This window comes from Staurois parvus, unplaced genomic scaffold (genome assembly GCF_062004578.1).
Source record: "Staurois parvus isolate SC_StPar_1 unplaced genomic scaffold, SC_StPar_1.0 ptg000530l, whole genome shotgun sequence".
NCBI lineage: Eukaryota > Metazoa > Chordata > Amphibia > Anura > Ranidae > Staurois > Staurois parvus.
In genome coordinates, this window is record NW_028318326.1 from 3,127,289 (window position 1) to 3,142,068 (window position 14,780).

The 14,780-nt window shown below is 39.0% G+C and overlaps 1 protein-coding gene across 1 annotated transcript in view; it reads left to right on the forward strand.

Moving 5' to 3' along the window:
* The window catches only part of PDE11A (phosphodiesterase 11A), a 717,642-nt gene that overhangs the window by 581,979 nt on the left and 120,883 nt on the right, over positions 1-14,780 (forward strand). The window contains exons 13-14 of the mRNA XM_089690441.1: positions 5,734-5,843; positions 13,365-13,455. Of these exons, the coding sequence (XP_089546567.1) occupies positions 5,734-5,843; positions 13,365-13,455 (201 nt within the window). The remainder of the gene's footprint in view (positions 1-5,733; positions 5,844-13,364; positions 13,456-14,780) is intronic.

Consider the following 14,780-nt stretch of genomic DNA (forward strand, 5'->3'; position numbering starts at 1 on the left):
TCATCTACCAGAAAGTATTTGATAGTGTGTAATGAATAGCAAATTTCAGAAAGTAAAATAGTATTTCCAGAAAAGACTTGTATTTCCAAACTTGAAACATCGGTTGCTGTAAGCTGCAAAACATTTTTTCTGTCAATGTATGACACAGTGGGGGGTTACTAAAACTGGAACACTCAGAATCTGGCGCAGCAGTGCATGGTAGCCAATCAGATTCTAACTTCAGCCTGTTCAATTAAGCTTTGACAATAAAACTTGGAAGCTGCTTGGTTTCTATGCAGAGTTGTATCAAATTTTGCACCATGCAGTTTTAGTAAATAACCCCAAGTATCTCTTGTATAGGGTAGAGATTCCCAAACTAAGTCTTCAAGTACATCCAGATCATGTTTTAAGGATCTCCCTCACCTTGCAGGGAAGTTTTAAATCAGTGTCAACAGACTGGAATTTATGACAGCTATTTTGTTCAAGGGAGTTTCCCAAAACATGGCCTGTTGGTGGTACTTGAGGAATGAGGTTAGGAAACACATGTTTTCATGGTCTGTCTCTTTTGTCTATTTGAGACGGTGAGAAAAATGATTGTGGGGGAGACATGGGGGTTTCTTTTTTGCTTAACAATTTTGGAAGATATCTTACCACTGGAATACCAGAAAGCTGTGAAGGCTAATTGGTGATTTAACAGACTAATATTGATCGGTATCCAAAAGATCTGCTATGGAAAAATGGATTGAACCCTTAAAGCCCAACTTTAAAAGTAATCAGTCACTCTGTAAGTAAAAAAAAAATATATATATATATATGGAATACATTTCTGACAAAGAATTCATATTAAAATTATACATATATCCAGTCAGATTTACAGGGCTTTGCCACACAATGCAGCCCTGATTGGCAGAGGAGGAGACCTGATTTTTCTCTGCTTCAGTTCAGTAACACAAGTCTGATTCCTGTGATTGGACAGTGAAAGAAGAAGCAGCAGGCTGAGTTTTTTCTCTCTATTACTCTGTTTTCTTCTCCTATCAATGTCTTGCACTCCAGCATACTTGATTGGCTCCTTGTGGTTATTCCTTCCTATATTGATGTGAGTTCTGTTGTTAAGGGGCTGCAAGAGGCTGATGCCAGGTCATATTCATGTACGAACACTGCTTGTATTAAAAAAAATATATATTTTCATGATTAGAGAGCTGCATTCATTTGTGTCTTTTAAATCTACATGGAGTTCAGTTTTAATGTTGGGGTAATCATCTGTGAGAGAAGATGCAGCCGTTACCCACAAATGTACCTCTGATACAAACTGTAAGAGGAGACCTTATTTCCAAGAGCTAGGAACAGATAGTTTGGGCCGGTACAAAAGGATTATGATTAATTAACTGCTAATGTTTGGTTTACATCAATAGTACTTCGAATTGATGATTAGACAAAAGAGACAATAGTTTTATTAGATCGCGACATAAGTTTGTCAGAAGTATTATTTGTTAATCTTGTGATGGCCTGTGGGTTGTTCACATTCAATCTGTCCAATTTAAGTAAAGCTGCAAAGACCACTGGTACCACTTATCAAAACAATACTGATTCAGGGGTTGTGCTGATATTCCATTTTTAAAAAATATATACTGGTTAAGTGTAAAATAATGAAAAAGACATGCAATTGGTTACCACAATAATTTTGCTGTACGGTATGTTCTGCAGCTTTACACATTACATTTATTTGCATTAGCATTCTTTTCAAAGAAAAAAATATTTTCTTATATAATGTCAGTACATTTTAAAATGACTGTCTTTGTTCATTTTCTTTCCTCTTTTTTATGTATTCAAATTTGAAGAAATAAAAAGGGATAATTAAAGCCTTGCTTTACCTGTGGCACAATGCATAAAAGTAGGTTATCGCCATATCACACAATTCATTTCTCAGGAAGTGAATGACCTTCATAACTCACTTTAAGATCTTTCACTGGTGAATTATAACTCATTCTTATTACTGCTTCTGCTACACCAGCCATTCCGATGAGATGTGTGGCATCTCTTTTTGGCTTTTTAGTAGCAGGATGATCATATTTAAAATCGAAAAATTATATTTTTGGAGACTTTTTTTCTGATGTTTTAGGTTGAATTATCTAAAATCTTATTATATGTTCAGTATTAGTGAGATCTCTACTTGGATTTCTAAGTCTGCCCGCTCCCTGTATCTGTTATGAGAGGCTTTCCTTCTCCTGTAGGATATTTAAATTTTTTGAGAATACAACAAAAATAGAGAGAGGTACAGTATATTGCCACTTAAAAATTAATTCCTCTCAAAGATTCGTATTAGTTTTAGATGGACCTTTGTGAATCACCCCTTGGCTTCATATATGTCATGAATACATCAACAAGTAGATCTGTCTGTCATAATTTGGTAGCCTGATGAGCAAAGTTTTGCTTACCTCATTGATGGAAATACTGTAGAATGTCACTCTCCATGGAAAAAGTGATGTCAAGCCAGAGTGGGAGTACAAAAAAGGTGAATATTTTTCTGCCCTACCCCGCTCTACAAAGCAATCCTATTGCTGGTGAGTTGTCAGATTGTGACATCAGCCATAAATATCTTGCATCTTAAAACCTGAAATATCAAGTTTGGGTTGAATGACCCTTTAAATCCCCAAGACATATAAAAAAAAGCAGTCTGCCATTCACCTTACCTTTGTCTACCATTATGGATTTTTTTAATTACCGGTATGTGAAAAATAATTTTATTATTTAGCTATTAAACTTTGTGTACATTTTATATAATTACTTTTTTATTATGTTATATACTAACAATAAAAAATCATAAACTTTAAAAATTTTAAATCAGGTACCTTTAATTGGATAAATGTGGACAATTGCATAAGAGTATTTCACATAAAGCTAAAAATGGGCTCTCTCTGAAACTATTGTGTTAAAAATACACCTGGATGGCTAAAAGGGTGGGAACCCTCTTCTAAAGATGCAAAAAAATGCATTAATAAACCTGCTATGAAATGTATATATATATATATATATATATATATACATTAATATACAGTGTGCTTTATATGAATTATTATAAATATATAATGTATCAGTTTATAATATTGTGATCAAGAAAAAAAAAAATAAATTGACCAAAACTATTTCAAACTCTCATGTTGATACTTTAAATCAGAGCAGCAGATCATTTTTGTGAAAAAAAAACAAAAAAGAAATATTTCTTAGTTTGTACTCCTTTTCTGTTGTTAGGTCATAGCTGTGTGGATAAAATAATGGGCTTGGTTTATCTAAGCATATGCATTTTTGCTGTTGCATAGATGCATTCATAGTGTAAGCCAAACAACCCAGTTGTTTTATCACAGAATTTACTATGCACCCTTGTCATGCATGAACACATGCACATCTGTAATAGCATACACAAGACAAATTCACAACAATTTTGGCTTGCAAAGTAGGTGCTCCAATGTCTGAACATATGCCAGCTAAAGCCTAGTACACATGATGAGAAAATTGGACAAAAAATACCGCTTTGGAGCGATCATCCGATAATTTAAATGTTAGTACACAGCTTTCGAGAGTCGATCATGACAGTTCATGCAAAATTAGGGACAAGCAGTAAAACCATGCATGCTCTAAAACTAAAGCATACATTAACATACAATACATTACATCACTTCTGACGTTGTATTCTGTCTTTACTTTAGTAACTTCTTCATTTTCAATATGAGACTAGCATGCAACAAATTAACAATCATTCGGCTGATATTCTCATTGTGTGTACAAGGTTTAAGAGTTTACAGTATATGTCTTGAAGAAAAATATGTTCTTTGATGTTTTGGGAATATTTGACATATGTCAGTGTAACATTGACTTCCTATGGAGCTACTGAGATGTTGGGTCCTCCTGCCGCTCCTAGTGATGTTCAGTCTTGTACCTGAAGCTGACAATCACTGACATGCCAGTAACATTTGAATGGACTTTATTAAAACAGGAATAAGCCCTATAAGAGAAGTGTATTTAAACATATGCAACACATACAGCGTTAAAAAGATTTAAAATATTGGCACAAGCCATTTTCAAGCAGAATAAATGACAGCTAAGAATGTAGATGACTCTAAAGAGAGATGGCATATCCACTACTTTCATGTGTTGGGGCACTTTAACTCTCAGTGGAACACTAACTCTAAAATCAGAGCATTTGTAATTTAAAGATTAAAGTAAGTAAAATACTGTAGTCCCCTTTGGCAGAACTCTTCTGACTATAGGAAAGTATTAGCTAAAAACAACCAACAAACACACAGAGGTGACCAAGAAGCCTCTCACAACAATTATGCTTTGGTGAGGTCTTCCTGGAGCAGCCTGTTCCTCCTTGGCTACTCTTATGGTGAGGATGGATGCAGATGAAGAGTATGCCACCTTGAAGGTCTCCAAAATGATGGCAAGCGCTTGGATGAGGTTTGGTGAAAGGAAGCCTGCAAGGCTCTAACTTGCACCTCCTTGGTAATCCATGGAACTCTGTTTCTGGGTTGCATGGCTGTGCAGCCTGTTTCACTCATGGCATACTGCATAACAGTGCCTGGACAGCACACCACACAACAGCCTCATGGTCCTGCAATTGATCTCTTCTACCTAGAGCCCCTCTCTGCAGCTGAGCATAGCACGCAATCCTGTCAGCTTTTTTACAGTTTCTGCTCTTGGATTTTGAACACTCTGCCTAGGCAGCTCACATTTGCACAGTCCTACCATCTGTGTAGCTCCCCCCACTCTTTTGGGGTCTTGGCCATTCTCTCCCGATCTGTGGCTGTACCAACCTCCCTTGGCTCGGTGAACGAGGCCAAGTTCTGGCAGTGGCCATTCACAGTCTGCCCTCTCATTGCTAGGGGCAGTCTGCAACCAGTTATCATCCTCCTTTGGCTCCCATCTCCTCGTGCTGTCAATCACAGAATGGAGATTCTCTGCTGTGCATCTTAAAGGGTTTTCAACTAGGTCTGTATCAATAATTTTGAATGGGCATTTAATGCAAGAACAAGTCTTCATGAAGTGCAAACAGATATCATTAAAGTGTATGTATTGTATAGCCAAAACTTTTTTCATTAAAGTTTATGTATAGCCAAAACTTTTTCAGTTTTGAACAGAGGGGATGGCTACAAATCCAGTCATTTTATTTTTTGCTCTCTGTGTGTTGTTGAAGGGTTATCCATTCACTTCTTATTTTGGAAATGCAATAGGAAGTTAGAAGAAATCTCTCCAAAGTGAGGAGTATTACATTCTTAGACAGTTGTCACTGACTTCTGTAGCCGCAGACACTTCAGAGCAATTTATCCTCAAAGTTCACAGCAGAAGAATTAAAGTCACCGCACTCATCTCTCTGTGCTCCTCCCTCCCAGAAGTTAGTTTGCAGCTTTGCAGTCTGTATTGTACACATAGGACAGGATGAGCTGAGCTACTGAGAAAGCTGACTTTCAGTGCTTCTTCTGTGAACTTTGAGGTCAAATTGTTCCGCAGTGCCTGCAACTACAGAGGTCTGTGGGTGCTTGTATTAAAGCTGATTGCTTGTTTAGAATGTGTAAATATGTTAATATCCATAGTCAGGTCATATGTTTACTTTAAGATGTATACCAATACACCAATATAAATAAAATAATCAAAGAACAGTGCATGCATCAGGATACAGGGAGATTGCATTGATTATTTTTTACTGCATTAAATACAGAATATACATAGTTGTTTATTTATTTATTTTTGAAACCCCAGACTGCAGGATTCCAGGAGATTCTGACTGATACTGAGATTTTGGCTGTAACCGTAGGTTGTCTTTGTCATGATCTCGACCACAGAGGAACCAACAATGCCTTCCAGGCCAAGTAAGTTACAGTAGAGCTGCAGTATACTGTACATGTAAATTCATGATCTGACCTTGTCAGGAAATGGTAAGCTTGTTTTCTTGTTCCATGAATGCGAGCAGCCATTACTATGCTTGCACATTATGGGAAACAATCCAAAAGCTCTTCTTAGTTTAATTGGAGGATTATTGTCATGTCATGCTGTCAAATGCCATTTCCTCTTAATGCAGGCCTCTCAAATTAAAGTAGGGTCTTGCACTATGATCGTGTTAAAAATACTTAAACATTATATATACTATGGGTGTAGCATCAAGGGTAGTTGCAGCTCCACCTAGCTTTGCTACCTTATCCCTTTAAACCCAAACACATATTAATTACACAGGTTCTCTGGCTGATTAAGGTGGTAATTAAACTCACTTGGTGCCTGAATTCTGATTCCGTTAGCCTCAGAACCTGTGTAATTAATATGTGTTTGGGTTTAAAGCGATGAGGTGGTAACCCTAGCTCCACCAACAGAGATAGGAACATAGTAATAAAAACTCCATGTGCCCATTGTCTTTTTCAGGGTTGCTACCTGTTTCAGGTATAATGTGCATTTCTTTCCTCATAGGGGTACAGCAAAATGAATCATAGATTTGCAGCCTCTAGCTGGCTAGCCACAGAAAGGAGTCCTCTCATAGTCTAAACACACTCCATGTCACCTGACTCAAAACGACTTTAAACATCCATCTTTTTATCCAGCAGGTGAAAACTGGTTGCGGAGTGGTGGTGGTGGTCTCACTTTCTGTTCCCAGGAAAGGAAGTGATTAGAACTGTCTTCAATGAAGACCTAGAAACAAAAATATATTTTATTAGAGTAGGGAAAGGTGAGAACTTTTTAACATGATATGTGTGCTTTTCTGGCCCTGTGACTAATGCACTTTCATTTCATGTCTTGTCCTGGTGTTACAGGAATAAAACAGTAACAGACAGAAATATGTACCTGATAACCAGTTGAATCTTTCCTTAATCTGTTCAAAATTAAAATTTAAAAAATGTGGTCCGAAGTTGGAGAATGGAGTTTTCTAACAGTTGCTAAATAAGAATTAAGTGCAGGAACTGTAAAAACAAAATTCCTTAACAACTGTTTATAAACCACCATTATCCTTAAAGTGATATTACACTGGGGGCTGCTACTTCAGAAATGATGCAGGGACCTTTTTCCTGCATTTTCAGGAACACAACAGCCCATTCAAATGCAAAATATCAATATCTGGTTGTAAGTTAGTGACTAAAAATATTGAACCAAGAGGGTCACCATGACAGTTACACAACTAGGAATTTTAGGAGAGCTCAGCAATGGTAGCCTACAAAGAAAAGGGTTTTCCTGAAATATCTTTGAAAGTTTTGGACATTTTTCGCCAAAGAAATCCATCCGCTTTGGAGTAAACATTTCTCAGACAATTTTAGGTGAACCTGAAGCGTGATGATTTTGCCACGGGTGTCATCTTCCTGCCGCCTTGCCATCGTACAGCTGCCCGGCTGATCAAATATCAGGATTGTGCAGCTTTGCAGGAAACACTCCAGGGAGGCTCAGTCTATTCATTTCCTAGCGTAACCTCTTACACTCATTTCTGGGGAATGAAAACCCATCTTGTCACCATAGGCTGAGATCCAGAAGTGAAATCGCAAGGCCCATAAATCTTTTGTGACAGTCCAATCCTATTCTCCACCCCCTCACAACAATTCTCCATTTCATAATTACATTCCTTCGTTTCTTCCCTGCCATTTTCTAACCATTCGAACACTGGAGCCAGGCTCGCTCCTAACCTCTGCAGTGCTGTAGAGCCCTGCGCTCAGAATGCCAGCACTGCACAGCCACACACCAGCCGAATTAGATGCAGAGGGGAACAGAATATGATAAATGGGGTTTCCTGCCATTGTGCACTTCTGCAAAACACTTTTACCAATCCCAGCACAATTAACCTTTTTAGCAGCCAGCATTGTGTATAGAGGGGCAATTTTAAACATTATTACATGGTGGAGCCAGTCAATACAAGCTAGTATTTCACGTCTAAGGAATTCAGGCTTAGCGAAGATCTGTGGTCTAATAGTAAAACAGAATATTGTTTTTAATAATTATTGATGGTGCTTAAATTTTAGTTTCACTTTTGCATTTAGATTTGAGAAATCTACACTGTATATTTATGTGTTCCCATTCACATAGCATACCTAAAAATAATTTAAAAAGGGAAGTATTTCTTACCAATTTGTTTTTTGAAGCAGGTTTATACATATGACTCTCCAGGCAGCTTGTTCAGAATAGTTTGGAATGTACAATTAGGAGACAGATGTACTTACCGTTTTTTTTAACAAAAAGTACATTAACATACAATGTACCACCAAAGCCTTATTATTATTATTACATCGAGTTTATATAGCGCCAAAGGGTTTGCTCAGCGCTGTACAATAGGGGGGGACAATACATGGCACAGTACAACAATAACAAACAACGTATGAGGGGTAAGAGGGCCCTACTCTTTCGAGCTTACAATCTATTATACAGGATTTATTATTATTATGCAGGATTTATATAGCGCCAACAGTTTGAACAGCGCTTTACAATATCAGGGAGACAGTACAATTACAATACTTTCAGTACAGAAGGAATGTGAGGGCCCTGCTCGTGGAGCTTACAATCTAAAGCCTTGAGATATTTAACCATTTGTTAGGGCAGTGAGCACATCTAATTTAGAACAGATAATGACATCTGCCAGCACAGTACAGATAGGGTTAATAAAGGTAAACATAACTCTTTAACATTGCATAGAAGAGGAAAACTAAGCAAATATAAAATACTGAGAGTATTATCCCAATTTGACTGCATAAGGTGGAACACTTTAAGCTATTCTACATTCTTGCTGTTGCATAATTAGATTTTTTATTTCATATGCAGATTTGTAAATGTTTTCTTTCATGGCTGTCTATAAACTCGGTAATGTGTAATGCACTGCCATCTATTTTTTTTTAAATAAAATTAAACTTTGAGTCTATGTCCACTTCTAATCCCTAAAATGCACTGCCATCTATTTTTTAAAATAAAATTAAACTTTGAGTCTATGTCCACTTTAGATACCTAAAATGCAGACAGCCATGCACAGTAAGCATCTACAGATGGATGTATGCATATTTTTCATAGAAAAATCTAATATGCAATTAGCAAATTTAGTTTCCAAAGTTGTGCTCTGCCCACTCCTTCTACCAATGGCTTACTATGGGTCCAGTTTTGTAATGACCAATATTGGGGCAAGCAGGTTGAGGAGGTAGTTGCATATTATGGTTACAGGGCTCATGAGGATGCATTGTGCCTGATCTAAATGTCTAACTTAACTTTAGAGTAATTAAACCTATGGTGGTGATACCCGGAATGTTAAGTGGGCCCCACATCCAAAATTGCCTTAATATGTGGAGAGAAAGAGGTATTACCCCTGGATCTTTGAGATGCCCCAAAAAGTATTACACAAGACACTGTTATAAAATATAAGAGGTATAGAACCTCCTTTGTAATCTTTATTAATACACAATGACAAAAACAATGCAAATAAAAAGGCTCATCAGAAGAGCAGCAACGATTAGTCATACACAATAGTTTGATCCTACATTGTATTGTAATAGTCCTGAAGCATTGGCTTGAGTCAGATTCTATTCAATAGTAGATAGTAATTCCTCTACATGTTCCGCAGGATATTGTACCTGCTTCCTCAGGAGGGTTAAGACTACTGCAGGGGAGGACTGACCATTTGGAAACTCAGGCACTGCCCGAGGGCCCGGGGTCAGTAGGGGCCCCATCTGATGCCCCTGGTATCTTTTTCATAGGCTTTTTTGAGTTTGGGCAAGGACACAGGGGCCCCATCATCCCCTATTGCCCGGGGGCCCCATGAGTTGTCAGTCCGCCCCTGGACTACTGACTGAAGATAAAGCATGCAAAAGAAGATATATAAACAAACAACATTTATAACACAGTCTGTATGAAGATGGTCCTAGCTCCAAAGACACCAAAAAATAGGATCAGGTCAGACAGGGTGAAGAGCGCCCAGTAGGTCATCCAGAAATGCAGGAAATGGGTATCCTCCATTTGCAGGTGTGGGGGGCATATGGCAAGGCCCACACCCTAACCCCAACGGGAAAGACTATAAAAATAATGCACATTAGACCCCAAATTTGCCACTACCCATCACAAACACAAAGAGAAGGTGGAAATTATTTTTACATATATAATATGCTATGCTCACCTAAATGTTGAACTAAAACCACCTATGCCGCTGTGGCTTTCAAAAATCCAAAAGCTTCAGTTCAGGTAAAAAAAGAAATATAAAAATGATTAAACAATGCTCATCCATGATGGTAAGATGTGTAAGATCTTGCAAGCGAGGAATAATATGCTGGTTCCTTATTAGGCTAGGAAATGGGTAGATGAGAAGAATTCCCCAAATATAAAAAATATATACCAGCACACTCATAGTATGGAAAAAGGAGGAAGGTAAAAATCTATAGATTGTATAGGAGGCTGTCACCGATATTAAAAGCATATAGCTTACCCCTATCCTGTTTCGAAAATAGGTTACTCAGTATGGCTGCATGCGTGTTTCTCTGCTCTCCCAAGGGTACAGTGGAGCAGGCCCCAAATATATACTCCCCCTCTGGTGAGATGCCATCGCTGGGTGATCTCCGGGGTGTGATGTAATGTCCAGCCGAATGTCTCACTGGTGCAGATGTGCGAGTGGTCAAACATTCATACCATCCAGATATACTGGCAGACATGCATTACTTAAGTTTAGGATAGTAAGAGCTAGTTCATGCCGGAGTGGCACAGGAACACATGCCGCATTCCCGTGTAATTTCTGGCCGTTCCTGTGTGGTGCAATTTTGCAACCTATTCTTTTGAAAGGGTTGCAAATCTCACCAGAACACAGAAAAAGTAGTGCATGCACTACATTTAAAAGCATTATGTACCATGCAGTTTGGTGCCCAGAAACACACAGTGTTTGCAGTCTGCGTTTGAGGTGCTGTTAACATTTCATTGGCACCTGTATACAGATTGCACGGGGTGTGCGTGTGAACGCAGTTGAGGGAAACACTCTGGTTCTGGTGTGAACTGACCCTTAAACTGAACACTGGTTCACTGTAAGAGCAGGCACCTGTAGCTTTTCTTGTGTCACATTGTCTGCTGTGCAATCCAGGATATTCTAAATACAGCTGCGCATACTCCCTGGGCCCTGGGTATAGGCACTCCCATGGCACAATGGAACCACATTATAGAAAGCGAACAGTGTATACTTGGACCCTTTATGCTTGTTTACACTGTAACACTGGTCATTAAAGGTTTTCAAAAGGTAAGTTGAAAGTTCAACTCAAAGCAGAACTAGAGTTGGGTGGGGGGATCTTGGTGTGCAAGTATGAAGAGCATTGGGTGATGGAAAATCCCAGTGCACAGCATACCTGCACATTATACTGGACTTATCTCTTAGCTTGCTCTCCCACTATGATGAAAGATCCACACTTCTCATCACCACTCTTTTGTTGTCATTGCCATCTTTTACTGCTCTCAGATTCTTCTTCCAGTCCAGTGTCTATTCTTCTCAGTCATTGGGTGGCCGTTGACAATATACCTTCAGTGCATTCACTGAGTTACATTGTCCCAACACTCAACCCCCCTTTTGTAGACCTCGGGGGTTTACACTGCACTGCACATGTGCCACAGTTGGTGTACAAAAAAAAGTAAATTTTTGCAAAAGAGACAGTCCCTTCTATCAAAGAACTCTCTCGCAATTGTATTTTCAACTTTAACTTCACTTTAAGAAAATACTATATTTTCAGGGTCTCGATGGAATTTGCTCTTGACAGACTGATAAGAAAATCCTCACAAATTTCCTTCAGAGATTTAGGGGTTAAAAGCCATCTGTAGTGTGAGGGCTGCTGCCCTGTCACCTGACACATAGGAGCTCATTTACTAAAGACAAACAGGCTGCTGACTTGCAAGGGAATTTTCCCTTAGCTTGGTGAATTAAGTGAAACTATTGACTTCCATTATCCAAAAATATAGTCGTTTTTTTTTTCTTAATTTCCCTGCACATTATTGGGCATCCTTTGCAAAGTGCATTTTCATTAAATTCACTAAACTAAAGGATAATTTAACAGCCTATATGCCTTTAGTAAATCAACCCCATTGTCTTTTTTTAAACCACACTTTATAGAGAACTTAAACAGAACTCCGGGCACAAACTTCTTTACATGTCCTTGTTGCTGATTTCCTTACTTTACTGAATATGTCATCCATCTTCTGGTTCACTCAGTAGTTGATCTGAAATAGCCTATTCATTTTCAGATCAAACTGTTAATTCTCTTTGCTTTCCTCTTTGTAAGACCAGTGACTGCTATGCTTCCTATTCCCCCAGCCACTGGTCTTGGCACATCCCTATTGTAGTTCTTTCTCCAGGAAGCAGTGATGTAATACAGGCCCACTTGCGTTGATGGGCGGACTGAGACTCTCATACACATTCAACAGGCCTAGTGTATCCGCCCACATTCACTACAATTCCCTGTGGTTGATGGGAATTGTAGTTTCACTTTACTGCAGAGAGAGAGTAGAGGATTTGAGGTTATCCCTGTTGCTACACCTCCTCCTTGGCTGAACAGATGCTGGTATTTTTTGACTTACAGAGGTGAGGTCATGAAAATTCAATTAGACTTTCCTCCTAAATGGTGAGGATTTTTAAAACTTTATTAACTGTTAAGTGTTTTGTGTAGGGGGTGTACTAATGGGTGATTTTTTTTGCCTATCCCAGAGTTCTTCTTTAAAGATGGTGCTACTAGGTCATTGGTCAGCTTCAGCAGCCATGAAAGTTTCTGGCATTTGACAGTTGAATGACAGGGGGTTAGAGGCTTAGTATTGACTTGGCCAGAATTCGAGGACCCGGTCTGGCATGCAGGGGTTACACAAGGGCAAAAGAATTTATTTTGGAACAACAAAGTGGTTAGCACTTAAGCCTTGGCAGCATTAGGGTTATCATTTCGAATCATAGCCACTGCACGACCTACATGTTCTCCCTGTGCCTGTGTGGGTTTTCTCCCACACTCCAAAGACATGCTGGTAGGTGGATCCTGTCTAAATTGGCCCTAGTATGTGTGAATGTGAGTTAGAGATTGTAAGCTCCTCGAGGGCAGGGACTGATGTGAATGTACAATACATATATGTAAAGCACTGCTTAAATTGACAGCGATATATAAGTACCTGTAATAAATAAATAATTTCAGTAGTGAAATTCCATGCCTATTAGCTTGGGTAAGTTTTAGTCCCCTTCTTTAAATAACGTTTTTCTATTAATATAACAGGCAGTATAAAATTGGGTTTAAATGCCACGTGTATGTTTGACTCTGCTAGGACACTGAGCACTGAGTCAGTGTTGGTGTGATACTGCTCATCAATGTTTATGACACAGCAGAGTAATGACTTATTGACAGGTCCCATCATACTGACATGCTCTCCTTCTCTTTTCTGTCCAGGAGCGGCTCAGCTTTGTCTCAGCTCTACGGAACATCTGCCACTTTGGAGCATCATCATTTTAACCACGCTGTCATGATCCTTCAGAGCGAGGTACACAGATAATTGGGAGACTGAGGGAAGTTTTATAGTATGTTCGAATTGTTTGAGATAGCCTTACAAACAATAACTTGGGGACCTGGGATGACATGTTGATATCACCATCAATGGTAGAAGCATATGGGCTTCTCCAACTTTATCTCAGTAAAGTCACTGGCAAAAACCTTTAGCAGCCTATCAGAACAGATCTTTTCGCTTCTCCAACTGCAGAAATTTTTAAAATGGTTGAACTGGATGGACTTTTGTCTTTTTTCAGCCACACTAACTATGTAACTATATGTAAGAAATAATTTTTGTCTATTTTGCATGTTTTTATAAAACAAAATCAACAGTTCAATGAATGTGGAAATAATTTAAGAAATGACAAGTATGTCAACTTTGAGCTAGTGCTTTGCACATTTTAATTGACTTTAGGGTATTGTTCAAAAACAGTGAACAATCAGCACATGAAATAAGATCTTTTACATTTCCATGAGTATTTATTGATATTAAAGTGTTGCTAAACCCAGGACCCTGCATTCACTATATCTGGTCTCCTACAGTACACAGAACGTGGAAATGCAATTATTTTGGTAAATATAAACTGCTAAATATCTATTCTAATCAGCAGTATATAGCAGTCTTGTGACTTCTATCCAGGGGCGGACTGACAACTCATGGGGCCCCCGGGCAATAGGGGATCATGGGGCCCCTGTCCTTGCCCAAACTCAAAAAAGCCTATGAAAAAGGTACCAGGGGCATCTCATGGGGCCCCCTACTGACCCCGGGCCCTCGGGCAGTGCCCGAGTTTCCAAACGGTCAGTCCGCCCCTGCTGAAGTTTTCATTCTCCCCTGAATATCCCATGAGGCTGCAGGACCCCTGACCTTCTGTCTGGACAGTGCTGATTAGCCCTCTGCTGATCACATGCACTCTTCCAAAGAAAAAATAACTCTCTGGCAATACACACCAAACTGGGCATGTGCAGCTTGCCCCAAAGGCTCTGTGCTATCAACAGATGAATTGGAAACAGCAGAAGAAGGGAAGGGTCAGAGAAGACAGGATCAAATAATTCAGAGGATTAACCCCTTACGTTCCACAGTGAATATAACAAGCATGCTTTACTGCATATACAGACTGATTTTACTGTTGAGGGTTTAGTAACATTTTAATGCTTCAGGGGTTTCAGGAGTGAATTTATCTACACCACTCTCTTGTAACTGTCATCCCTCACCCCATCATTTGTAGTTAACATTCACCATTAGACTTTATTTATGATCTCATGGATTGAACATGGGAGGGATGGGAGGAGGGCAACACCAAAGGTCTGGAATGTGTATGG